At 38.1% G+C, this 26,284-nt stretch overlaps 2 protein-coding genes across 3 annotated transcripts in view; both read left to right on the top strand.

The window, feature by feature from the left end:
* Positions 1–130: 130 nt before the first annotated feature.
* Positions 131–13,639, top strand: LOC128512836 (transferrin receptor protein 1-like). 2 transcript variants are annotated; one of them, XM_053486264.1, is made up of 17 exons: positions 131–276; positions 2,437–2,637; positions 3,735–3,906; positions 4,114–4,336; positions 5,723–5,845; positions 6,214–6,309; positions 6,903–7,042; positions 7,135–7,304; positions 7,394–7,513; positions 8,914–8,999; positions 9,095–9,158; positions 9,249–9,313; positions 9,385–9,455; positions 9,741–9,825; positions 10,964–11,191; positions 12,605–12,757; positions 12,839–13,639. In XM_053486264.1, the coding sequence occupies exons 2-17, from the start codon at positions 2,457–2,459 to the stop codon at positions 13,082–13,084; spliced, it is 2,223 nt and encodes a 740-aa protein (XP_053342239.1). In that variant the 5' UTR covers positions 131–276; positions 2,437–2,456; the 3' UTR covers positions 13,085–13,639. The 2 variants fall into 2 exon arrangements, with proteins under 2 accessions (XP_053342239.1, XP_053342238.1); XM_053486263.1 differs by having other exon boundaries at positions 132–276; positions 2,409–2,637.
* A 1,259-nt stretch (positions 13,640–14,898) lies between these two features.
* tnk2b (tyrosine kinase, non-receptor, 2b) overlaps positions 14,899–26,284 on the top strand; it is a 67,341-nt gene continuing 55,955 nt past the window's right edge. Inside the window, exon 1 of the mRNA XM_053486414.1 lies at positions 14,899–15,099. The gene's annotated coding sequence lies outside the window, so the exon portion shown is untranslated. The remainder of the gene's footprint in view (positions 15,100–26,284) is intronic.

Below are 26,284 nucleotides of genomic sequence, written 5' to 3'. Positions count from 1 at the left end.
ATAAGTAAACAAATTCAGATTTTTGCATGTAAATCCTAATTCCTAGCTCTGTTTTTGGGAGTCCCTAAAAGCAGTGCAACAGCAGCAGATATGACCAGTGTTATCTTAAATAAAATTAAAAGAAAAAGTTTGTGCCCTCTGCCAAAGTGACTTTTATGCCCAAATCCAGGAAGCAGGATATGATCCAAGCCCAAAAAACCTCTCACATGACATGACTGCTGAGCTTTCACATAATTTGCAGAACCTTGTTCTTCAGAATCATTCTCCTTGTTTCTGGTAAGAAACATTAAATTATGTTTTTTTTTTTTTTTTGGAGGAATAATGGTGACAGCAGAGTAAAGAGGGAGGCTGCTGCTGCTGATTTTCTGCCTTACTGTTGACTTGTTTTGGTCACGTGACCTCTCCCTGCGCGTGGAAAATAAACGTTAAACTGTTGCTAAACCTCATCATTGACATAAAAACTTACTGTACGTAGACGTGTTTATTATTAACCTGGATGTTTTTTTTTCACGAGTGGTGACACTGTAAAGTCGGGCGTCTCGTTTTTCCTGAGCTGTCTTTTATTTTAAAAGACAGGAAGAGCTTACTGTTCCTATGTCCAAAACTTCACACACTACATTGTCTTAAAGAGGATATTAAGATTATAATGTACTTTTTTAAATTAAAAAAAGTATACACTTCTCAAAAACATGACGGGGCGTATCTTACAGGGGAATGTTTGGAGTGAGATTCTGAATGTAAAGTCATCGGTTCTGCGCGTACACACACGCGACTGCGCATGCGCATTAGTTTTGCCCCGCACTAACCACACACTCCCCCTAGTAATGGTAAAAGTTTTAGTGAATCATTTTAGTGACTCGGTTCTTTGAATCTCGTTTAGCAAAATGAACGAATCTCTCTTTTTTAGTTCATTTCGTTCTTTTAATAAGAAATAAAATGAAATGTTGCATTTTCAATAGAAAAGACCCCCAATACGTCTACATACACAAATCTTGGATATAGTTTCAGTATTAAAAGCTCAGGACATATTATAATAAACAGAATGAGTAGCTCACCTCATATCTTCTAGTCCGAGTCGTTCGTTCTTTTGAATCTATTCAACCGCATAGCGTTTATGTGAGTCACGTGACAAAGGAACGAACGACTCCGAGTAGAAGAGTCATTGAGAAAGAATCACTCAAGTCTGTTTCCTGTACATAACTTACGAGGGTTTTGCGATGATTTGCGCATGCGCGCTCAGTAGAAAATGAACGAATCACTCTCCGAGACGACTCGTTCTTCTGAGTCACGTTAAAGATTCGTTCAAAAATGAACAAATCGTTCATGAACGACTCATGACTATTTTCCTCCTGCATGCCTCAGGTTCTGTACCTGGTAGTGTACACAGGTCAGCCATAACATTTTGACCACCCACCTAATATTGAGTAGGTCCCCCTTTTGTCACCATAACATTGAAGTACTGTGTGTTCTGACACCGTTCTATTACAACCATCTGATCCACGCTAGCGTTTCTAATGGATTGTACTACACAGGCCGGCCTTGACTTTCCATGCGCATCAGGGCGCCTTTGCCACCCCTGCCACCAGTTCACCTTGGATCACTTTTGGTATGGGACTTTTCAAATGGGACAGTGCTGCATGCAGTGGCTGGGTAGTATGGGTGTGGCAACAGCAGCAGGGCTCAAACCCGGATCCTCAGATCAACAACCTAGAGCCTTAGCCATTATTCTAAAAATAATCCCCTTGAATGTAGCTCAGGCACACAACTTTGGTTTTATCTAAACCTTCATCTAAAAGCATTTTATAATGAAACTTGCCGCTGCGAATATGGGAAGACATAAGGGCCAAAGTTGGTCATATGATTAATTTGCGTTTACCCTGTATTCAGGGTCACAGGGTGCCGCTAGCCCCTCCCAGGAGACTTAGGGCAGGAGGCAGGGTGCCAATCCATCGCAGGGCACACACACATTCATATACTACGGGCAATTTTGAAACACCAATTAGACTAAGCACAGGGAGAACATGCGTACTCCAAGCACACAGAGACGGGAATTGAGCCTGGCCGGGAATAGAACCCAGACCCTGGAGGTGCAAGGTGACAGTGCTAACCACTAAACCACTGTGCCAACATAGTTAAATCAATATAACTAAAAAACTAAATATACAGATAATTACAAGGCTAAGATGTATGGAATTTATGAAAGGATGCATTAACGAAAAAGTAACCCCTCCAAAAAGTACAGGTATGTACCAATTTTACAACAGGAAATTGAGTCTAAATCAGTACTCTTAAGCTTCTTAGCTCTGCTATTACAAATTTAAACGACCCTGACCACACTATACAGTCTACTGTACTTTATAAAATACTGTAACTTTTAACCTTTGACTAAATTTGCCATCGGTCCACAGTTCACCAGGAGTCCACATTTCTACACAGGTTTCTGTCAGCCCTGGATCATGGAGGATAACAGCAGTCAACTGGACCTGATAATGTCTGATTTGGATGAGGTACCTGAACAAGACATAGCTGAAGAGAGTTTGATGAATCACGTCCATACTTCTTTAATCGGATCAATCAGAAACACTCTGAAAAACATCTGCTTCGCTCTTACTGCTGCTCTTTTCATATTTGCTTTTGGTACGTACGGTCATTTGACATGTTTTTGTTGAAGCATGGCTTAGGTGATAAATAGGGAAGTTTTTGACATACACCATGATTGAGAATAATTTTGTTAAACCTGTTAAGTCTTGTTAAACCTTGTTGTTGTGTTATTGTGCTACTATTGATGATGTCATTAAAAAGAGGCAAAGAAAGTTATGCCAATTGCTGATACTCTTGTAAATAGGTTAGATAAAATTTTATTATGATAGCTAGGTGCCGATTCAGTTTGCATTGCGATTATGCAAATTTATGCGGGATTCAATATAATTTATTTCCAGATTTTATACAATCCTAAACAATCTTTTGCTTCTACTGCATGGGATGCTGTGCTGTGTGACTAGATTAACGTTCGCCACTTGCTGTATTACAGAGGAACAGCAACAGTTTGCAACCTCATATGCAAATTTTTGTAATAAAAAAAATTATTTTAATTGATAGATGAAGTTCCACACAAAAGAATCACGATATAGATCTATTTTTTTTTTCCAATTTTAACTTTTTAAGGTAATTATTTGGTGAAGAAACTTCATACAGTATATCCAGTGTTCACGTCGCTCCAAAGTTAATTGGCTAAGACACAGATTTGGAGCGATGATAATAATCTTACTAATGAATATCTTAAACATATGTAAAAATACATCATCATATACAGTATGTTCTTCATGGTTATAATGTAAGTTTTAAAAGATCAGCTTACCAAAATAGTAGTAATGTCTTCAATTCTCCAACTTTTCCCGTTGTTCTGTCATTACATTTTTGAGGAGGTGGGGCCTAAAGGGTATATTTCAAGCAGTAACTGGGATAAAACTGATCACAAGCACTACTGTATATAAATGCCCTTACTAACTAGGACACAAGCTAATGAAAGTGCGCCACCTACAGTATGTTGGACAAGTGCCCACTTTGTGACGAGGGAATTGTTAGAAGATTTCCAAAGTAATTTGAGTTATTCATTCTTACCTCCTGGGTACTTATGTACGTTCAAAACGCATTTCGTTAGCATTTCTGGCCTTGGTTGACAAATGGCTAAGATTCATTTATAAGTGCTTTATGATCCTGTTTTTGTCTTCCAGGATCCCTGATTGGCTATGTCGCTCATACGAAGAGAGATGCGCCAAGCTGCAAAGAGTCTACTTCTGACGGTTCTGACGTGACGGTTCAGACGGAACCAATCCTAGACTGGAGCAATATCACATCCTTGTTCAAAAATAAACTGAACACGAGCAGCATTGAAAACAGTCTTAAGTATGTTTACATGAATTTCTCTAATGTCTGGAGAAATAACCCAAGCTTTAATGATAATGTCTGGATCCAATTTTTTTGTGCAGACTTACCTGTAAAGAGGCCAGTGTTCCTATAAATTTTGATTTCAACCAGACACAACTAATCTAACCGTATGATGAGGTCTGTGGTTACTGAATAGAGCCTCTTTCTCTTCTCGTTCTTGTTCAGTGAATTCTTCACTACCAGTCATCAGGCAGGGTCTCCAGGAGACGAGGAACTCAGCAGTAAAGTCTGGAAGAAATTCACAAATTTTGGCATGACACCTTGGACTGATTCACACTTTGTTAGGATCCATGACCGTCCTACAAAAGGCTTCAACACAGTGATGTTTCGTAATAAAACATTTTCTGAACAAGGCTATTTGGCTTACAGTCCAACTGGAACAGCAAAGGTTTGTGCTTAAGCTGTTTTATGTTCAGCCTGAACTTTTCTTCTCAGGACACTAACATAACATAAACCTTCAGATGCAAGTTTTTTTTTTAATGTAAAATATTGAAAGCCTTTTTGATTTCTATTTGATTTACAGCTTATAGCTCATAAAAAAAAATACAGTACTTCAACCTATTAGAATGTTTGAAGTTTGTTTTTTACAATACATAAATGTCAAACTTCTGAAAGGTATGTTCATGTTCAGTTTCTTTTACATTCATGCAGTAATTCTTTTAGCAAAAATTACTGCATCAATTCAGCATGACATGGAGGCGATCAGTCTATAGCACCGCTATTGAAGACCAGGTTGCTTTGATAACAGCCTTCAGCTCGTCTGTATTATTGGATCGAGGGTTTCTCATCTTCCTCTTGACAATACGTCATAAATTCTCTATGGGGTTTGGGTCAGGTGAGTTGGCTGACCAATCAAACACAGTAACATCATAGTCAGCAAACCAGTTAGTGGTAGTTTTGGCACTGTGGGTTAGAAAGCACAGTACCCCAAATCATCACCGACTGTGGAAACTTTGGAATTCAAGCACCTTGGATTCTATGCCTCTCCAATCTTCCTCCAGACTCTGGAACAATGATTCCAAATGAAATGCAAAATTTACTTTGGGCTACTGAGCAATGGTCCAGTTCTTTATCTCCTTAGCCCAGGTAAGATGCTTATGATGTTTTCTCTGATTTACAGTAGTAGTGGCTTGATACTATGAATTCGACAGTTGTAGCCCATTTCCTAAAGACATCTGTGACAGAGAGATACATTGTACAGGGTGGGTAAAAATTAACTAGGCGATATTAAATGGCTATTGGGTCATGATGAAAACAGTCTCTGAATAGACCATGGTAAATAGGATTTCATATGTCTCGCGTCAATAGTACAGGGATCGAATGTGAGAAGCAGCACAAGATGACGGACCGCTCAACTGTTCAGGAGCAAGCTAAGATTGCAGCATGTTATAAAGTGTGGAAGACCATTGTTCTTGTCCAGAGATGTTGTCGTGCAGTGAAAGGGAAGAATGCAACACTACGTCCGGAGACAAAATGCAAGAAGGAACGATGCAAGAAGAAATTGTACATGTACAATTTGTTTCTCTACATTTGTTTTAGAAATATGGACCGATTTTTTGGCTAGTTACTTTCCACCCACTCTGTATTTATAATGAATGAACAATAATTTACTTGAACATAAAAATTGAATATTCTAATATTTTGAGATACTGGATTTTTGATTTTCCTGAGCTGTAAGCTGCAATCATTAACACTAAAACAAACAACAAAAAAGCTTAACATGGTTCACTTTGCATGTAATTAATCTAAGATTTCTTTTTTTTTTTTTATACAGGGTGCAGTTCTGTATGCTCATTATGGACAAAGAGGAGACTTTAAATCCCTACAAGACTTAAATATAAGTTCAGAAGGAAAGATTGTCTTGATCAGAGCTGGAAAAATAAGTTTTGCTGAAAAGGTTTGCACAATTTTACATCTAAACTCTTTAAATGAGGGACATTCAAGTCAAACTGGGACTTTCTGGTGAATGGTGATTGAATGAGGCAAATGTTTTAAAGAAGGCTGTACATTCATGAATGATGATCTATTAAACGAGTTCCTGGGAGGCCAGCGTTTCAGATGTTAAACACTAGTGAAACGCTGGGATAAATTGTATTAGTGTAGCAGGGCATTATCTAGAAAAATAAAGGGAGTTTTTATTCTCTTAACTTTGTTCTATTATTCTGCACAATCAAAAGCCCGGTTTGACTTGAACACCCCTCAGTTTTTAGTTGAACTTGAATTTTTATATGTACCATTTTTTCACTGTTAATGTTAATCTTACAGGTTGCTAATGCTGCCAGTGTGAATGCAAGTGCGGTGCTGATCTATCCAGATCCTGCTGACTACTTGTTTGATGAAGAAACAGATCTGTTTGGTCATGTATGAAATTAAAGGGGTCTTAAAGGGGACCTATCATGCAATTTAAAAAAAAAAAAATAATTTAAGTACAGTATATACAGATGAGTGTCCACCTGAGTGAGTTAACTTGTACAAGAAGTAGTAAAATATGGGACATTTAAGGTTCATTTATTATTCAGTCACATGTACTTGCTGGTTATTGTGGTCATGGGCAAACATGCACAAGAATTTTTTTTTTTTTTTGCCATTTGGCCTCTACACCACCACGTTAGATTTTAAATAATTTAAAACACTCAAGATGTGAGCGAAGTCAAGATTTTCAGTGTTAATTCAAGGGGTTTGACAAATGTCTAGCATTAAACATTCAGGAATTGGAGATATTTTTATACACACCCTCATATTTTAGGGGGCTCATAAATAACGAAAGAAATAGCCGACACTTTTTTGGGAGATACAGTGAGAGGAAACCACTTGAGAGTACACTGAGACACCATGTAAACATCCACACTGACATTAACCCGAGGTCAGGATTAAATCACTAACATTATACCTTTATGTTTTATTCTGCAGTTTATTTACTTCTTCAGATTAACATCTGGCCATGTTTTGCACAGGTCCATCTTGGCTCGGGTGATCCATTCACTCCAGGTTACCCATCGTTCAATCACACCCAATTTCCTCCAGCTAAATCCTCAGGCCTGCCAAGCATACCTGCCCAGACCATCAAAGCCAGCACAGCTGCAGCGATCATGAAGTAAAGCATTCAATCCTAATCAAGAAAACTTCTCAGTTCCAAAGAAATTAAGTTCTTGTTTAACATCGTGTCTGGATTTTTATGATCTCTAGGAAAATGGGAGGTCATAATCCACCTCCCGAATGGGCTAGTGGTGGTCTGAGAGAGGTAACGTACAAGCTTGGTGGTGATGATGACATTGTCTTTGTGGACGTTGACAACGCTCTGACCATGACAAAGATCTTCAACATGTTTGGAGTTGTCAAGGGTTTCATAGATCCTGGTACGCAGAAACAAATAGATTTTGCGAGTTGGTGTTTTAATGTTGGTGGTGAAGTTGGTTGTTAAACTCATGGTTATCTTCTGGTTTAGACCGTTATGTGGTGATTGGAGCTCAGAGAGATGCCTGGGGTCCTGGATTTGCAAAGTCTACCATTGGCACTAGTTTGCTACTTGAGTTAGCAAGAGTTATTACAGAGATGATGAGGAACGGTGAGTCAGAGTCTGGACATTTTACAGTTGTCTATTTAACCCACTATGTTCTTCAAACAATATTTTCAGTTCTGATAAAACTCTTCTTCTAGTTATTTATATATACGAAAATTTGTGACAATTCCATACATGCTTCTGGGACCATGGCAGCCAGCAACATCCTAGCGACCACCTGGGATACCATAGCAATCCACCATCTTGCCACAGCCTGGCAATGAACTTGAAAACAATAGCAGCATCCTTTATGTACTAAATATGTATATAATTATTCCATAGCAGTACCTTAGCAACAATCTAACAACAGCCTAGCAGTCTATTCAAATATCAAAGAAACTACTTAGCAACACCCTAGCAAATACTGGAGATTCTGTAGCAATGACCTAGCAACTACAAAGCAATGCTTACCAGCGGGCATGAATACAATAGCTGCTGCATACAGTAGCCACACCCTAGTAACATCCTAGCAATTCTTTAGTAAGCACCAGAGATACTATACCAATGACGTAGCAAACACAAAGCAATACAGTAACAACCGTTTTGAATATTGCAGCAACTCCCTAGCAAGCACTTGGGTTTCACTCGCAATGGCCTAGCAACACCCAAGTACCCATCTGAACTGCCATGACCCAGCAACCACCTAACTAACAACCTAGTTATTTAGCATCACCTTAGAAACCAGCTAGGATAGCTTTATAATGATCTAGGAATCACCTAGCAACACTATAGCATCCACTTTGTGTACAATAGCAACTGCCTAGCAACCTCCTTGCAACACCCTAACAACCATCTGTTATATGAGCAATCACATCGTAATAACCCATAGCGATGACATATTTAACCACAAAAGCAACCACTTGGGATCCCCTAGCGATCACTTTGAATACAATATCAATTGCCTAGCGACACCAGAGCAATTACCTCTGATACCAGTACAATCACCTAGCAACCACTTAACAACAACATGAGATGCTTTAGCAATTACTTTAAATACAATAACAATTGCCTAGTGATACCATAGCAACCACCTAGCAACCACTTAACAACCACATGGGATTCAATAGCAGTGACCTAACAACCACATTGGTTATCATACTGACTGCTTAACAACAACCTAGCAACCTTCTGGGATTCCATATCTGTTACCTAGCAACCAGCTCTAAACATGCTAGCAACGCAACCACCTGCGATATTATAGCCCTAATGAAGCTAGCTTTCCATGGAGATTTCTCAACAATGGCTTGGAAACTCTTTAGAAGACTTGATTACCATAACAACCACAAAGCAACCACCAAACATTTTAACCTTTGTGTATATCACTTTAAAGTTTACACATTTTAATGTTGTGTAGTGGGCTTTGTTAAACCAACATCCATGCATGTCTTTTTTTTTTTTAATTCAAGATGGATTTAAACCCAGGAGAAGCATGGTGTTTGCAAGCTGGACTGCTGGAGAATACGGCGCTGTGGGCGCCACCGAGTGGCTGGAGGTTAGAACAGCATCCGCGTGTAATATATGTACCATACAGGAAGAAACACCCAGCTTACTGTGACTATTCATCTCTAATGTTTTTTGCACAAACAGGGCTATTTGTCTTCTCTGAATATAAAGGCGTTCTCCTACATTAGCCTGGATGGAGTTGTCACAGGTGTAATTCCCTTAACAATGAAAAAGAAGCTAAACTAAATAACACATATAAGACCTGTTCACCTACTCATGATTTAAAAATTCTTGACAGGTTCCTCTTTTAAAGCGAGTGCAAGCCCGTTGATGTACGACTTGATAGAAAGTACTTTGAAAGAGGTAAGCTTTTCCAAGCAAGATTATAAACTAGATTCATTTAGAAGAAAACTAATTTCCTGTTTTTGCTGCAGGTAGCTTCGCCCAGTGATCCCAGCAAGAGTTTGTATTCTCAAATGCCTGGAACCAATTGGGAGATGGCTGTGTATGTATCTATATCGAAACAACAGATTTTTAAAAACGTCAATGGCACACATCACTTATACGTTTATCTTCACGAGTTATGCTTGTTAAGGTTATGGTGAATAAAGAGCCTATCCTGGGGTGACTAAGTGTGAGGAAAGAGTACACCTTGGACCCGGGGACACTTAGATTTGACTTTATTTGGAGTGGTTCAGTGTATTTTTGGTAGTTATGAGGAATCTGTTTATGGCTAGAATGTGTACAGACAAGGTTGACATGCGTATAAAGTCGTAATTTATTCCCACAGGATGGAGCCGATGAGGATGGATGACCCCGCCTATCCATTCCAGGCCTTCTCTGGCATTCCCGCAGTCTCATTCCAATTTACTGAGGTAACATTGGTATTAGAGCAATTATTATTATCATCACACTATTGTATTTTGTACCAGTAAGATGCTTTACCAGATTCCAGAACATGGTGGATTGTACTGACTCGCGTCACGTTTCCTAATCTTCCATTAGTTGTCTATGCCTGGCCAAGAAACGTTACTGTGGAGTCCTGAATTTTTTAAGATATACTTTTGATTCCGCAACAAACCGTCCAAGCTGTCACAAACGTTATTTTTACCATTTACCTACTAAAGGAACCCTAAGAATTGTCTAGGGTTGTCAAGGACTGCTGCCATTGCTCTTGATCCTACCACAATGTTTCAGGCTTTCTTACGTTTTTTTGATATACAGTAGCTCATATACACCAATCAGCCATAACATTACCACCAACACCAAGTAAATTAAAAAGCATACCGAAGATTATCAACTATACACCAGTAAATTGATGACGGGATTATGGGCACCCAAGGCTCACCTATGCCTGCGGGGACCAAAGCTTAGCCCAAATAGTCTGATCCCACAGAAAAGCCAATGCAGCACAAATTGAAGAAAAAAGTCATGCTTGGCTAGGAAAGAAAGGTACCAGAACACCCAGCCCACTGCACATGGGGCTTGCAGGCAAAGAGGCCAAGGTTGCGATCCAGCCTTTAAACTCTGAGCACCAATGAGTCGAATTGTACAAATAAGTCTGATCCACAGATGCCCTATGTCTCAACCCAAAGTACTCAAAGTACCCGCTGCAAATGTCCCAATGCCAGACACCACAGCACCCCCCCCCCCCCCCCCCCCCCCCCCCCGAGGTGCTGAGGAATCATGCCCCGAGGTGCTAGAACTGCCCCGGTTGCACAAAGGGAACCCAAAAACTAGGTTAGGGGTTCAATTTTTTGGCTGATTTTTTTCTCTCACGTCCTCTCAGCTCTCCTGTTAACATGAACTGGACCCGGATGACAGCCAGTACAGCTGTATTTCAAACATGCTTGATTTCTCCTGATCTGTACTGAACTCTGATGAACTTCCTGACTTTTTTTCCCTAAAGTATCTTACAATGTTTAGATTGTGCTGCTTCAGGGTCGAATTTGGAAATGCAGTAAGGGTCCTACAGAGTACAGAAAGTTGTTTTTCTTTCTACTTGTTTTTCAGAATAAACAATACCCATTCTTTGGCACCATGTTGGACACCAGAGGAAATCTAGAAAATAAAACATCTACAAAGTTGCTCGTGGTGGCCAAGGCAGCAGGTGAGATCGCAGGGGTGATGGCTCTTCGGCTGGTTCACGACCACCTGCTGAGACTGAACGTGGAGAAATACAAGAGCGTCATCGGGATCCATGTGACCAAAATCCACAAAGAAGTGATGCGTTTGCAGAAGGTAAGGCTTTTACCCTGCACCGAGTTACCCTAGATAACCTCAACACCAATACACTCTGGTCTATTTTGCTGTTCGTTGTTCTTTTTATTTAGAATATGACCGAATGCTTGGGATTTCTCAGAAGGATCATTCGAGGGCCAAGGTTGTCTAATTATACTTATGCTGGTGTGAAAGAGTCAGAACTTGAACCCTAGTGGCAATCGTATTTTTAAAGAGATGATGGTAATGTATATGGGGCGATCAAGTCAAACCAGGAGTTTTGAGTGTACCGAATAAAAGAACATGGTTAAACACTTATGTGCTAATCCCAGAGTTTCACTAGCGCTTGGACACCATCAAAGTAGAACAGTATTCCACAAAAAATGTATGCTAGTCTGATAGTCTGAAGTGTTAGCGACTACAGAAATAGCCTAAAAGTATAATCATTAATGAGTTCAGCCTGGAGTTATGTGGTTTTCTTATGGACACACTGCTGGACACACACCAGTCCTATAATGCTTTTACTGTCACTTTTAAACGTATTACTGTTTATTATTTTTTTTACCATGTGACTTCACCAAGTGTTTAAGTGATCTCAGTTTATGATTTGTTTTTCCGTTCACATTTTCTTCCACAAAGTTAACAGTTCAGCGCTATAATAATTTGACCCTAAAAAAACTAAAAACAGTGATTTTTTTGGCCAGGGAGTGTAAATGTATATGCCTTCGTTTTTTCTTTTGTAAACATGTATGGGCCAGGGGTAGCTCAGTGGATAAGGCATTGAACTACGGTCCGGAAGATCCCAGGTTCAAACCCCACAAGTTGCCACTGTTGGGCCCTTAAGCAAGGCCCTTAACCCTCAACTGCTTAGATGTATAATGAGATAAAAATGTAAGTCGCTTTGGATAAGAGCGTCTGCCAAATGCCTAAATGTAATAATATCAAATGTGTAAATCAGCCAACAACCACTTAATCCTTTTGTTCACAACAGAGATTCAATCCTTGGTGTAACAGCTGCAATACAAAGGATAATTAAACCCCTTCAGGTTTGTGCTGGCCCTAAAATAACACAAAATTGCTTAGGATTATTATTATTATTTTTTTTTTTAGTGCAAACCAAACAACAGAATTAATCAAGTAATATGAAGGTTCAAGAATGTGGCTATGTAATGTAATTGCTATTCCTATAAACATTAACCTGTGGCTGAAAACTTGGCACTTGGGTAAATCCAATGCATTCACATCGTATTAATAATGTGGGTGTGGGGCGGGGTTACTGTAAGTAGTTCACGGAATTATAAATACAGTAACTTATTCCTTTCCTGTAAATTAAGGCATTATGAAACACTCAGGATTGAAACAGATCATTGAAACGAGGTCTTTTCAAAAGAGTTTTCTTTATTCAGACGTTCTGTAATGTGCTTACATTTTCAGTCCGGCCACCTGACCGAGCCCTTGCAAACGCAGTGCTTGATGTCAGCTTTGGGTTCATACAGACGCGCTTCTTCTCGGGTCATCACCAGCATGGAAAACAGCGACCTTTATGACCTCGAGCAATGCCGCTTCATCAACGACCAAATCATGGGGGTAAATCAAACTCTGTCATGATTGCATCATTGCCTGGTATGTACACACAATGAAAACATTCCTTGATGTGTGTTTCTGCAGGTGGAGAGGAATCTGCTGTTTCCCTACGTGTCTCCTCGGGACACTCCGTTCAGACACATACTGCTTGGCTCTGGATCACACACCCTGGAAGCTTTGTGCACACACCTGGCCTCAATACAGAACGCCACCGAAAGTGTAGACGCCATCCGACTAAATAATCGGATCGCTATAGCTGCCTGGACGATCCAGAGCTGTGCCAGTGCAGTTTCGGGGAACATGTGGGACACAGAAGAGCAGCTTGACTAAAGGGTTTCATCGGATTGAATACGGTGTTAGAGACATTGTGTAAACGATCTGACATCGATCAGACCATTTTAAACATTGCACTGTGCCATATTTCAGCCTGCTGATGTAATTCAGCTGATGTGAAAGCAAGGAATAAACCACTCAGGGCAGGTTGTTATAGGAAAACAATCAATGCCCAACTTTTATAACCAATTTTTCATCACCAGCTTCTGCTTTTGTTTTTTTAAAGGCTGGTCATTGTACTGATAAACTCCTCCGTCCTGAAGTTTCAAGTGTTGAGAAATGTACAAACTGTTACAAACTGCTCAAACTGGAGGCTCCTTCCATAATTGTTACATAAGGATTTTTACCATATCATCGATTAAGTGCACATTTAAATCGTTTATATGGACACCAGTTCATGTAAACAAAAATTCAATCTTAATTCACCTAATCTTGTGATTTGTCTTGCAGCTGGAACTACTGTCAGAGCTTCTGCTTTGGAATGTCAATCAACATTTTTTGACCCATCAGAGATCTGGTGGTAATTTTTTTTTTTTAATTAAACCACATTAAAAAGTGCCTTTGTTTTTTTTCTTACTTGATCTATCCTGCCACAAGGAGGCGCTACTAGGCAAAAACTTCTTTTCATCAGAAAAACAAACACAGAAATTATAGATGTAAAATAAATATTTAAGCTCCCCATGAAAATAAATAGTATTGATGCCTTGTATAATAAATAGTGAGGAATATTTGTTATACAAGGATGTCTTTCAAGAGGCTAAAAGTATGTGCATTAATTGAACCTGGTTATTAATTGAAAGGGTAACTTAAAAATTGAAGTGTTTTAAATGCTACAGTATATTTACTCACTTACTCATCATTTATACTGATTTAGACTGTATACAGTGTTGCAGGGGGGTCTGGAGCCTATTCCAGGAGACTTTGGGCATGAGGTGGGTTACAACCTGGACTGGGTGCAAATCCATCACGGGGCACACACTCATACACTCATGCTTATTTACACACTATGGGATATTTGGAAAAAAACAATTAGCTTAATTTGCATGTCTGTGGGAGGAAACTGGAGTACATGGAGGAAACCCAAAAAGCATCAAGAGAACATGCAAAATCCATTCGTGACCCAAGATGGGAATCGAACCTGATCTCTGGAGTTGTAAAACGACAGTGCTAAATATATATATACACATAAAACACGTATATAATACATATAATACACTCAAACATAACTTTTTTGTCAAACATATGATGTTATATATATATATATATAATATATATAGATAGATAGATAGATAACAGTGAAAAATTGACAAAAAAGTACAGCTTTTACTTTTAGTTTAAACAGAATGAGGTTGGCCGCTATTTTTGTGTGTATTATATACGTGTTTAATACATATAATACACACACAAATATATAATGAGTGTGTGTATTGTATTTAGTATAAAAGAAAATAATAATATCCAAAGAATGTCTAAAATCCTGGAAAAATTTGCTACTTGGAGAAGGTGAGAAAATATGTCGCGGCCCCTTTAAGAGTGATATGCAAGGTTGCCAGATTATATCCTAATCATGTCCTCTGATGATTTCTTTTTTATTTTATTTTTTTTACAAAAAAAGATAAAACAACAGCAATTTTTTATATAAAGGTTTTACCTCTGTCTTTATATTTATTTGGATATTACTTATCTGTTTTATTTTGATAATTGCTTATTTTCGTGAGTGTTTTTATTTTTTGCAAACACTGAGTAGGGATTTACAAATAATGCCAACCCAGTTGCTAATAGAAGCATATGCTCATGGAGAAAAGAAGAGAGGGGAGAGTTTGGGGAACTGAGCAACGCCGCAGACAAAGTGAGATTAACAGGAGAAAATACGAAAGAAATAAATGAACACCGAGTTATATATAGCAGTCAGAAGTTTACAAAAAAAGTACAGCCTTTAATTTCGGTTTGAATTCAACGAGGGAAAGGTGGAGAAGTTGCCCCGAGGAACGCTGCCGTGGATGAACTGACAGGTAGGAATCAGTGCCGGAGACTCGACAATCAACTGGTGTTTGCTGTAATTTATTGCTAACACTTCGTTTACATTATAACTACATTTTACAAGCGAAGGAATATAAAATAAGCTTTTACGTAAGTATAGAATGTTGCTTAGGTTAACAGGTTCCGTGCTGTCAAATTAAACGCTCTCGGTTGCGTCTCCAAACGCATGCTATCGTACTAAGTAGTACGCCAAAGTCGCACGCGGATTACGTAGACGTAGTGTTAAGTGACGTTGTACGCGATTTAGGACGCTGCCCGAGTTTATACCTGCGCGAGCGAATTGAAATGGCGCGAAATCTTAGAGGAGGTGGAGAGCTTTTCATAAAATAAGGTGTTTGTGTAAAAGTCAGCATTAATTATACAAACGTCTACATATGAAGCACCTGAATTAGTACTAAACACTCAGTGGATATATTACACCTGCAATACAATTAATAATAATAATAAAACCAGTAATATCCAGTAATAAAGGTAACTGTTATACTTAACCACAGCTTTCACCTTTCAAATAAGCCTTTAAAAGTAAACTTTACTTAAGGTAAACACATTAAGTCTGTTTAGACAGCAATATTACTGATGTGTTCAATGATTTTGCCTTTGAGTAAATTTTTATCTAGATATTTTTGTTATTCCTGTGATTTAGTGTTTGTGCCGTGATGACATCAACTGGGCCTATTTGATCTGAAGACAATAAGGATAAAAATTATATATTTATAGAGGGATTTCTTATGTCTCAAACGGGTCAGATATGGCGAAAAGTGGTTAATAACTTTGTGTGATGTCATATTGAGTCACATCTTAATAGCCCCTTTTAAATGCATGTGCCTACTGTGCCCACTGTCTTTCTGGTGTGCCCGGGTGGCGATGGCACAAGCTTATCGTTGCTTGCAATTTTAGTTATAAATTGCATTTTTTTTTGTGCTGAGATTCACGTATTGCCCCACTGACTCCAAAATTGTAAAAAAAAAAAAAAAAACCCCAAAAAACTTTTCACATTTACAATGAGGGAAACTGATCGATCGACCAGTGACAAGAATTGGCTGTTTTTTAGTTTGGTTGGACATGACCCGTGATCGGCTAATCAACCTCAGACATAAACGATCCTATTCCTAATGGTGCCACAAAAACACATTTTTATGGCCTTACATTATCAAAAGTCATACCTGTGCCAAGCTTGTATGTGTGGACCTGATGGTCTGCTGTGGCGACCCTTTGCCGGGAGCAGCCGAAAGAACATTATCAAAAGTCATGCAGCCTCCGATCTGTCTTTTTTTTTCCAAACACTGTGAGAGAATTAGTCCCAAACCCACTTATTTAACACGCATGCATTAGTCTCAAAACACAGCAAGCACAAATTAGTTAGAAGCCCAAGTGCTTACATTAGAAGCCACATGTGCCCGCATGCTCACCGTCATGGTAAGTTTTGAGACTTTGGAGGCATTTGAGGTGATAAATTGTCGCCTTTTCTGTATAATTCTGTAAACACAGATGACCGAGATGAGATGACAGATGGGAGAGATACGTGCTGCTCAATGTTTTTTTTTTTTTTTTTTTTTTTTCATTTGATTTGAAGGAAGAGGCTACAATTAATTTCTAGTACAACTTTTTTTAAGGGGTTTAAAATTGTAACAAATTGGGGAAAATTTTTATATGCAAATGGGATATTTATAAAATCGTGATACTTATAGAATCAAGATTTTAATTGAATCGGCACTGAGGTATCGTGATACTATATCAGGAGGTAACTAGTGATTCCCATCCCTATTTGTTAGCAGTGTACGAGGTGATTGACAATGATATGGACGCCATGGCGTTAGCAGGAATCTTACATCTTCGGTAGCGCTGTTGATGTTCAGTAGTATAGCAAGTGATCCTTGTATAAATTTTGTTTTTAGTCTTAATATAAGGCCATGGTGTTCGGATAATGATGATAATTTCCTACTCCCATAATAGTTTGCATATGACGACAGTCTATGCTAACCTTTCTAAAGGAGCTTTGCATATGTTCTTACATTCATGAAGATCTTTGCTTTTACCAGGTGTTTGTTAGTGCCATTGGTATTATATTGGAAAAGTCAGACGCAGCATGTTGTGAATTTGTTCATTTAGAAATTTTGGAAGATAATCAGATTAGGAGGTGAGAGATCCGGACTATATTGACTAACAGATTTGAGCTTCTGCTAAAGAATTCTGGGGTTCTCCACTTTCCTCAATTTGTGGATGGAAATCGGCTCCAGGGCATGAAGCTACCACCACCATGCATAACAGCCGCTAGAGCGCTCCTGTGTTTGAATGACTTCTAAAATTTCTCTACTTCTCAAAACATACAGAACTCTTAGTCAAACCTTTCCTCCAGAAGCTTTTTGCTTTCCTCATGTGGTCAACTGTCAACCTTATTTTAGCTTGAAGGTGCTGATTTTTTTTGGTGAAGGAGCTTATTTCTTGGATGTCAGCCTTTCGTCCATGGTGATGTAAAACTGGCTAGACGGTGACACTGGTGTTCCAGCAGCTTCCAGTTAATACCAGGTCTGTTCCTTCATGGTTCTTGGGTTGTTCCCGATTATCTGACAGTTTGGGTCTTCTTCCAGGTCTTGGCTCAACCTTTTAATAACTCATCGTCTGAACTGATCTTAAAATCTGCAGTTGGTTAGAAATGGCTTTAAAAGAACTTGATTTTATTATTATTATTATTATTATTATTATTATTTATTATTTTCAAACCTACACACTTTCTCAGGTCTGAATTGAGAGTTTTGGACTTTCTTATTGTACCGATTGTTGGTCAGGCCAACAAGGACTGTCAAGGAAACTCTATGTTGGAACAGAGAAGCCACCAGCTGGAGTCAATCATAATTATCATCACAAACAGGAAGTTGAGAGAGCATGGGCTTGGCATATTAAGACAACTGTGTTGATTTCAAGCAAACAAACCATAAATTCTGGCCGCCCCATAGGACGTCCCAGAAAACCCCCGAAATTATTGGGATATCACTAGAACTTTTCTAAATCACATATGACTTGCTATACTTGCTTTACTTTCTGCTTTATTTGTAGGATTTTCAACGGTCCCCTTCAAGTAAACTCTGTTACTCTAGGCTACTTTTGGCGCTGGGCCCGTAATCGTAGCAGCAATACATCAGCAGTGTAATTTGCTTGCCTAATACCGGGTACAAAAACTGTCAACATCACCAAGTCTGCGCTTGTACCCTGACAGCACAGTGTGACTCATGTCTGGCCTGCAGGTAGGGCTGAATAGCGTGCGATTTAATGTACCTGAAACACGGTGGTGAAGTCAACTTTAATGCCCTCTCACATGATATTTCTGGCGAGTTAACGCCGTGTCAGGACTAGGCCTTGCCTGCAGATCCGTCTCTGTGTAGGAGGAGGAGGAGGAGCAGCCGTTGTCGAATTACTGATGCCCCGAGGGTCCGTGTTATCTCCGCCGAGGTGCGATAAGCAGCCCGGCATGTAACGACACGACACGGCACCACTTGCAGACGAAGCTGAGCACGCTGACCGTCTGCTGCTCAGGTACGCTAAGTCGTTTCGCGTTGCTGGGTTACCTGGATGTTGCGCTGGTTATCTGTCTTCGAGGGTCGATTATCAAGAAGCAGCTTCGCACGCAAGCCGAGTTGTATCAGACCTTTTGTGTAAACGAAACAGTTCAAGATGTGCTCTTATAGTGGGGTCATCCTTACTAAAAACATTAAGCCGCACATTCACACACACATTGCAAATATATAAATTGTAGTGTAGATTGATAAAATGTATATAAAAAACCCAGAAACAGTCAAGTCCTTTTATTTGTACAACTGTCTATTTAATTTAAAGACCCCTTTCACATCCAGGATCTTTATTTATTTATTTGTTTATTTACAGCATCGCACCAAATTTATTAGGGCCCAAGCATTATGACGTCATCACCAACGCTCTGATAATGCTGTTTTATAGTGCTGATGTCATAAATGTGCGAAGGCCCTCATGTTTTTTTCTCTTTTACTCCAGTTGGTTATAAATGCTAACTGTCCATGCAAATTTTTTTCTTTGGTTACTAGTGCTAACAATCAAACTGACAATATTTCTTCAGTTCAATTGAAATTAGTCTCGATTAAAAAAGTCAACCTAACTGTTTGCATCGATGCTGCTCTGAGGAGATATTTTTAGTAAGTAAGCTTGTCTCGGATTGGTTAGATGCTTAACTGCGCGTTACAGAGCGAAGAATTCTCCCTCCTGGAAACTTCGTTACCTCCAACATGCAAAGAAAGAGTATGTTTATTTCAACAAGAGAGAAATAATCAGATCAAGAGTTTATACGAATAATAATTACTTATTTTATAGACTAGGGCTGGGCAATTAATCGAAAAGTAATCGAAATCGACATTCAGAACCTATAATCGATCAAATTTTCACAGGCTGTTTATTTTGATTACTTTCCCTTTAAAAAAACACTACCGGTTTGGTTTGACAGTCGACTTAATGGACCAACAAACAAACAAAAGGTTTTCCTATCCTTCAAGAAGGCACAAATTGTATACAGAGAGATTGCGATGTACAATCGATCGACAGGCTTCAACTTTCAAAATTACGCGCTCCAGGTTCAAACCGATCTCTCTCTCTCTCTCTCTCTCTCTCTCTCTCTCTCTGTGGTTTTTGTTTGATGTAGAATGTAGCCTTGGGGCAGACTCTACTGTCTTTCATCAAGTACTAACTGGCGAAAAAAGCTCCAGATAAAGGAAAAATAAACCAAAAATATGCACGTGTAAAGCGTAGGAATAAATAAATCAGACGGGTCCATCAGTGTCGTCCTTTCTGCCTAGGCGAGGGTGTTTGGAGAAATATATTTTATTCGGCTGTAATTCTTCTACTCCTGTGAGGAACTTGTTTTACCCTGTCGACACGTTTGAAAAAGTTTCTAAACAAGTAAATCCAAATTTAGTTTTAAAAATGGATATTAAACTTAAAAAAAAATTTAAAAACATGCAGAAATTTTATGAAAATTATGCAGAAACATATACAGTTGCTGGTGCATTTTGAGTTTATCGCTTAATAAAAGGAATGATGATGAAGAAAATAGGAAATATTGCGTGTTTGTATAACATTGGGTTGCTTCGTGGGGAATCTCGGGCTTATTGTTAAATCATGAACTATGAGGTCATCGCATAGCGATTTGGCAAACCCGAGATGTTTACCCATGGTGGAGACGTGATGGAGGTAATGCGAGGTAGAGAAGAATTTGTTTTTAAATGATTATGATTGTGTGAAGTAACGCATTTGGAAACCATACAGTCACGATAATTTGTTTTGTTCATATTGCAATCTTGGGCACATGCAAATAAATGCTGTAGCTTTGATAGAATGATAAAAAAAAACAACAGTAAACAGCAATTAACAAAACAAAGTCAGTATTTGCAGACTTGCATGAATCCTGCAGAACCATTCACAGTTCTTATTTGGCGTTCAAAACTCAGCAGCTTCCAGTTCCAGTCTGTCAGAAAAGGTGTCGGTTATATAATGCGCTGCTTTCTTTTCTGATGTATTATATTACATTTTGTAATATACCAATATTTTGTAATTATACTCACAATCCAAGGTTTATCTGTAGGTAATATCGAGTTAAAAATCATTAAAAATTTAGCTTGTTTTGCAAAACACTCGCAGACCAAGTTATGCGCAATCCAAGGTTTTACTGTACATGTGTATGTATGTATATATATATATATATATATATATATATATATATATATATATTTTTTTTTTTTTTAGTAAAATGTGACTGGAAGCAGGAAAGATAATGTTAATATTGTACACCTTTAACATTTTAATTTACTTTCTGATTTTTTTTTTTTTCTTTGGACAGGTCAGTTTAATTTCATAAATTGAAATAAAATAACATAAATTTGGATTTTAACTACTTCCTTGCCAAATAAAACTAGACGCTCCTTAGAAGCTGGAAGAAATGGAGATGACATAGAAATTTTATTTAAAAAAAATTCAAAAATGTTTTTCTTTCAATTTTTCATCCTTGACTTATTTTTATTTTTAATTTGTCTTTATTTATTTATGGGTGATTCCATCTCAAATCAACCAGAGGGTTCCACCACATGATCACAGATTTTGCTGATTTTTTCACCAATTGTTGATATTGCCATGAAAATAAAAAACCCCAATTTTTTTGTCCCAACTCCCACTCGTTAAAAAATGGCAGCCATCTCAATTTTTGGCCTCAAAGTGCTTTTAGACATGCCACGCCCCTTTTTGAAATCCTCTTTTCCTTGATAACTCGCTTGCTTTATGTCATATGGAGATGAAACTGGGTATATTTATGTAAGTTTTTATGTAGATTCAGATTCTGCAATCGGAATTTGGCTATCTGCTGTGGTTATGGAGATATTTCTGGGATAATTCTGCGTTTTTTGGGGGTACCCCTTTTCGACCCCCCAGAACCCAAGGTCTGTATGTATATATGTTACTCAAAAAAATAGGGGTTACTTCACATCACCTTATCTTGAAAATAAATAAAAACCAGGGGTGTGTTATGCCCTGTTTTATAGAAATCATCAAAAATTAATTGTCCAGGTTTTGCAACATTAAATGATTTGACACACCGAAATGTACTGCAATATCTGTAGAATACTTAATGCATACTCATAAAATCTGCTCCTTTCAAAGTAAAAGTTACCTCAAATTCTTCTGTAATGCATGTCTAGTCAAAGACTGATAATGACGTTATTCATCTCTCTACACTAAAAGGACTAATCACAGTTTTTTTTCATCACCCTGGGTATCTGATTCTGAAAGAACAAAGCCCACAAAAAAGAGTTCATGGAATAAGACAAAAAGGTACATGTACATGTACGAGACCTGTCAAGTTGCAGTGACACAAAAAATATCAACTAGAAAAGGCATGCACTTTGTAGCTACCAAAGTCATTTTGATAGAAAATGCCTCCACAAATTTGTAAAAAAAAAAAATTATCATTTTTGTACTGGCTGGCTGCACCATCTGAAAAGTAATGCACATGATTTAAATTTGGTAGAAGAACTTTCAGTGGATTCATGAGAACCTTAATAAACTTGTGAACAACAATAGCATTGTGTTCCCTTTCATTACTGACGACACAAAAACTTTTGCAACTTAGTGAACCATTGTTTTCACTACCACCCCTATAGTAAACCACGAAAGGATGCAGAATCACCTGGGATGTATCCCAATGAAAACCTTGAACAGCATCCTGACAAATAAAAAATAACATTCAGCAAAATCCATGAGGATAACAGCCTCCTTTCCAATGGGAAGTTTCTTTTTCAGTTCTTTCAAATAAGCAGCTTGGGCCTTGGCTGTATAGTGATGAGCTGTGCGGGGGTCACATTTTTCACAAAGCCTCATAATGAAATCCACTGCTTGAACTGAACAGTGTCATCTGGGTCCAAATCAGCATTTTCAAATATACCATCAAGATTAGGGCTGGGCCATATCATACCTTTCACGGTAATACCGGTACAATGTTAGGCAATGATAAGAAAATGAAATATCGCGATAGAATATGGGTAAAACACGCATGTGCAGTGCCTTTGTTTCCAAACGCTTATGGCGGAAAAAGCTTGGCGGCGGCGGAGAATAAGAAAGGCGAAAGCGGATCGTTGAATGAAACAAATGAACCAGAATTGGTTTGTAAAAATGGTGCAACTTCAGTGGTGTGGAATTTGCATTTGCACTGTTAAAATTTTATATAGCTTTAATGCACATACAAACAGCTGCTTTGTCTCGTGTCAATCATATCGTCAGTTATATCATTATCGCAAATATTTAAATATATATCGTGATAAATATTTTTGCCCATATTGCCCTGCCCTAATCAAGATAATCAGATAGTTTTGATTTAGGGGGCCACTGCTCACACCTGTGCAACATATAGTCACGAGAATCCAAAGAACAGACAAGCTTTGCCATCAGGTCTTTGTAATCAGATTGTGATTAAGATAACAAACTACATTGGAAAGCTTCAGTTAATAAATGAACATAAATAAAACACACTCACCTGCTTTTGTTTTTCTGCACTTAATTAGCACCAAGAAAAAGATGATGCAATCACCAAGTTCCTTAAGTGCGAGGTCACTCATGAAGTTGGTAGGAGATAATTCAACTTTCTGATCAGTATGAACCTGAATGGTTCAGTTACAGGATACAGTTTGACAGTGATACATGTATCTTACATGTACCCCCATAAAATGACACATTTACTGGTAGATAAGGCCTATTGTGTACATCCATGTACATTCTCTGTATATAAAATGTGTATCAAATCGTAAAACATTTGCAAAACCTGGACAATTAATTTTTGATGATTTCTATAAAACAGGGCATAACACACCCCTGGTTTTTATTTATTTTCAAGATAAGGTGATGTGAAGTAACCCCTATTTTTTTGAGTAACATATATACATACAGACCTTGGGTTCTGGGGGGTCGAAAAGGGGTACCCCCAAAAAAAGTTTTTTCAGAAATATCTCCATAACCACAGCAGATAGCCAAATTCCGATTGCAGAATCTGAATCTACATAAAAACTTACATAAATATACCCAGTTTCATCTCCATATGACATAAAGCAAGCGAGTTATCAAGGAAAAGAGGATTTCAAAAAGGGGCGTGGCATGTCTAAAAGCACTTTGAGGCCAAAAATTGAGATGGCTGCCATTTTTTAACGAGTGGGAGTTGGGACAAAAAAATTGGGGTTTTTTTATTTTCATGGCAAGATCAACAATTGGTGAAAAAATCAGCAAAATCTGAGAGGTGATGGTGGAAAATTTCTCTTTCATTGGTTGATTTGAGATGGAATTACTCTTATTTATTTTAGTGAGAAACAAACACACACAATTCTACACAATAACATATAAAAGCAATATCATGATGCATACACACTGATCAGCCGTATCATTAAACCTCTGACAGGTGATGTGTGTATAACACCGATTAACTCATTATAGTGCCAGCTGTCAAGGTGTGGGATTTGTGGGAAAAAATAGGCGAGCATAATCATAATAATAATAATAATAATAATAATAATATGAGCGACAAGGGCCAAATTGAGGTGTCTATATGACCGGGTCAGAGCAAATCTCTTAAACAACAGGTCTTGTGGGATGTTCCCGTAATACAGAACGAGCTAATACTCTTCAACTTAGCATTAGCCGCAGTGATCCTGTACTCCGTGATGAAAGGAATTAGATGTCAGTCTGCTGACTTCACATGACTCAACAGCCATTCTTCATGCAATATGAGTAATGTTTGTACACTAATCTCTTAAAAGCTGCGTAATTTCCCTCTCCTGTCACACTCAGCTCGGATAAACAATAACGAGCTTCTGCTGTGATCTCCTGCCTTTTGTTCATCATTCAGCAGGACGTGACTTCGCTCATGGATTCACGACACACACACACACACACACACACACACTTATCGAGTTGTATCGAGTTTTATTAATGAGCAGCTCCTCCCAGTTTAAACACCTCATCTGGTTCCAGTCCTGAGGCTCCTTCCTGTCATCTACACCCACTTTCACATACGTGAGTGATAAAGCCACGTAAGCTTCACGCGGGAAATCTGTCTAATTATAGCAAGGTGATGATCCGGTGTCGTCATGTGTAGATTATTTCATAAGTCTTTTATGAAGCTGATTTTTTTTTGCTAAAACAATGTACTGTAATGACCCCTCCTGAGGATATAAATCTTTATTATTGCGTTTTATAAACCTTGTTTCACTTTTTATGCGCACATAATAATCATAAAAAAAAAGCGAGGGTAATGTGGAAGTGATGTGTGGCCACTTAATGAGAACTAAACCAAAGATTTCGGTAACTACACGGTGTGTAACATCTGCATAGCGACACTGCTGATAAACAGCTAAACAACTTCACTTTTCCGTTTACCTGTATTTTGTTTGTCTGTTTATATTTAGAGTTTTTATAACAGTACAAGAAGATAACAGTTTGGTCTGTGCAGTTAGTGCCCTTGTAGAGTATACACTCTGACGCGCTCAATTTCACCAAAAAACAATACAAAATAGCGCACCCGATTTGCTTTCATTATTTTAAAAAAATCATAACATTTTTGTGTCATTGTGAGTGAGCTTATATAAAAGTGGAGTCTTATAAAGGCTATGTAGCTTATATAGTTTTATTATATCGTTTTTGAACATTCATCTGGCAAACTTTTTCTGATGCACACCCAGAGTCAGTTTTCTGGCTATACGTGTTACTATACATGATATAATCTAAAGGCTAGATATAGCCTTTAGATTATATATACTAAAGGTATACATTTTAATTTGCTTAAATTCGATGCAAATAAGAAACGCCTATATTTAATTTAAATTCTAAATCTGTACTGTAATTTTAGTACTGTGATTGTAAATTCGTTAAATGTTTCACTTGTATTTCATAAGGTTTTGCCAGCGGTGGTACAGAGCAACGGGGGTCAAAATATTTATTATTAAAAAAAATTATGATGTTCATAACAGCTTACTGCATTTCATTCGTATAATAACGCAAAAACACAAGCGGGGCTGAATGACATCGACATCTGCTGACGCAGTAGAACGTCCTGACAATGTTTTAATTTTATGGTCATTTATTTTAGTTAATAAATCTATTACAAATTTAAAGAACACAATATATAAGATGACACAAAACCCTACACGTGTGGCTTTTTCTAATTACACATAATAAATCTAAAGGCTCAGTGTGTTAACTGTAGTTATAGTAATAGTGAGTAATAGCGATTTTATTTGAAAAGTGTGTGTGTGATGTATAATAGCATGCATATTTATACATTTGGAATCTGCATCTACATTTTCTGTTATATGTATAGAATTAGTTTCAGCTGAAGCTTATGATCGATGGTGTTAGGGTACTTAGTGATAATTAGTTTCAGCCAAAGGTGTTACTCATTTATTTATTCTCACAAGACCAAACTGTTATCGAATCGTTCCCGCCGATTAGGCGCGTGGTCCATTGCCTAGCAACACTGAATGAAACGAGACATAATCGTGGTGTTTGCTTTGGTTATGACATAGCATAGTTTATTATCTGCTGTGGTATATCTGATTTATTCAAACGCAATAATAAAGCTTTAAATCCTAGGAGGGGTCATTACATTGT

Source organism: Clarias gariepinus, chromosome 25 (genome assembly GCF_024256425.1).
Source record: "Clarias gariepinus isolate MV-2021 ecotype Netherlands chromosome 25, CGAR_prim_01v2, whole genome shotgun sequence".
Lineage (NCBI taxonomy): Eukaryota > Metazoa > Chordata > Actinopteri > Siluriformes > Clariidae > Clarias > Clarias gariepinus.
This window is presented reverse-complemented; position numbering and strand designations above follow the sequence as displayed.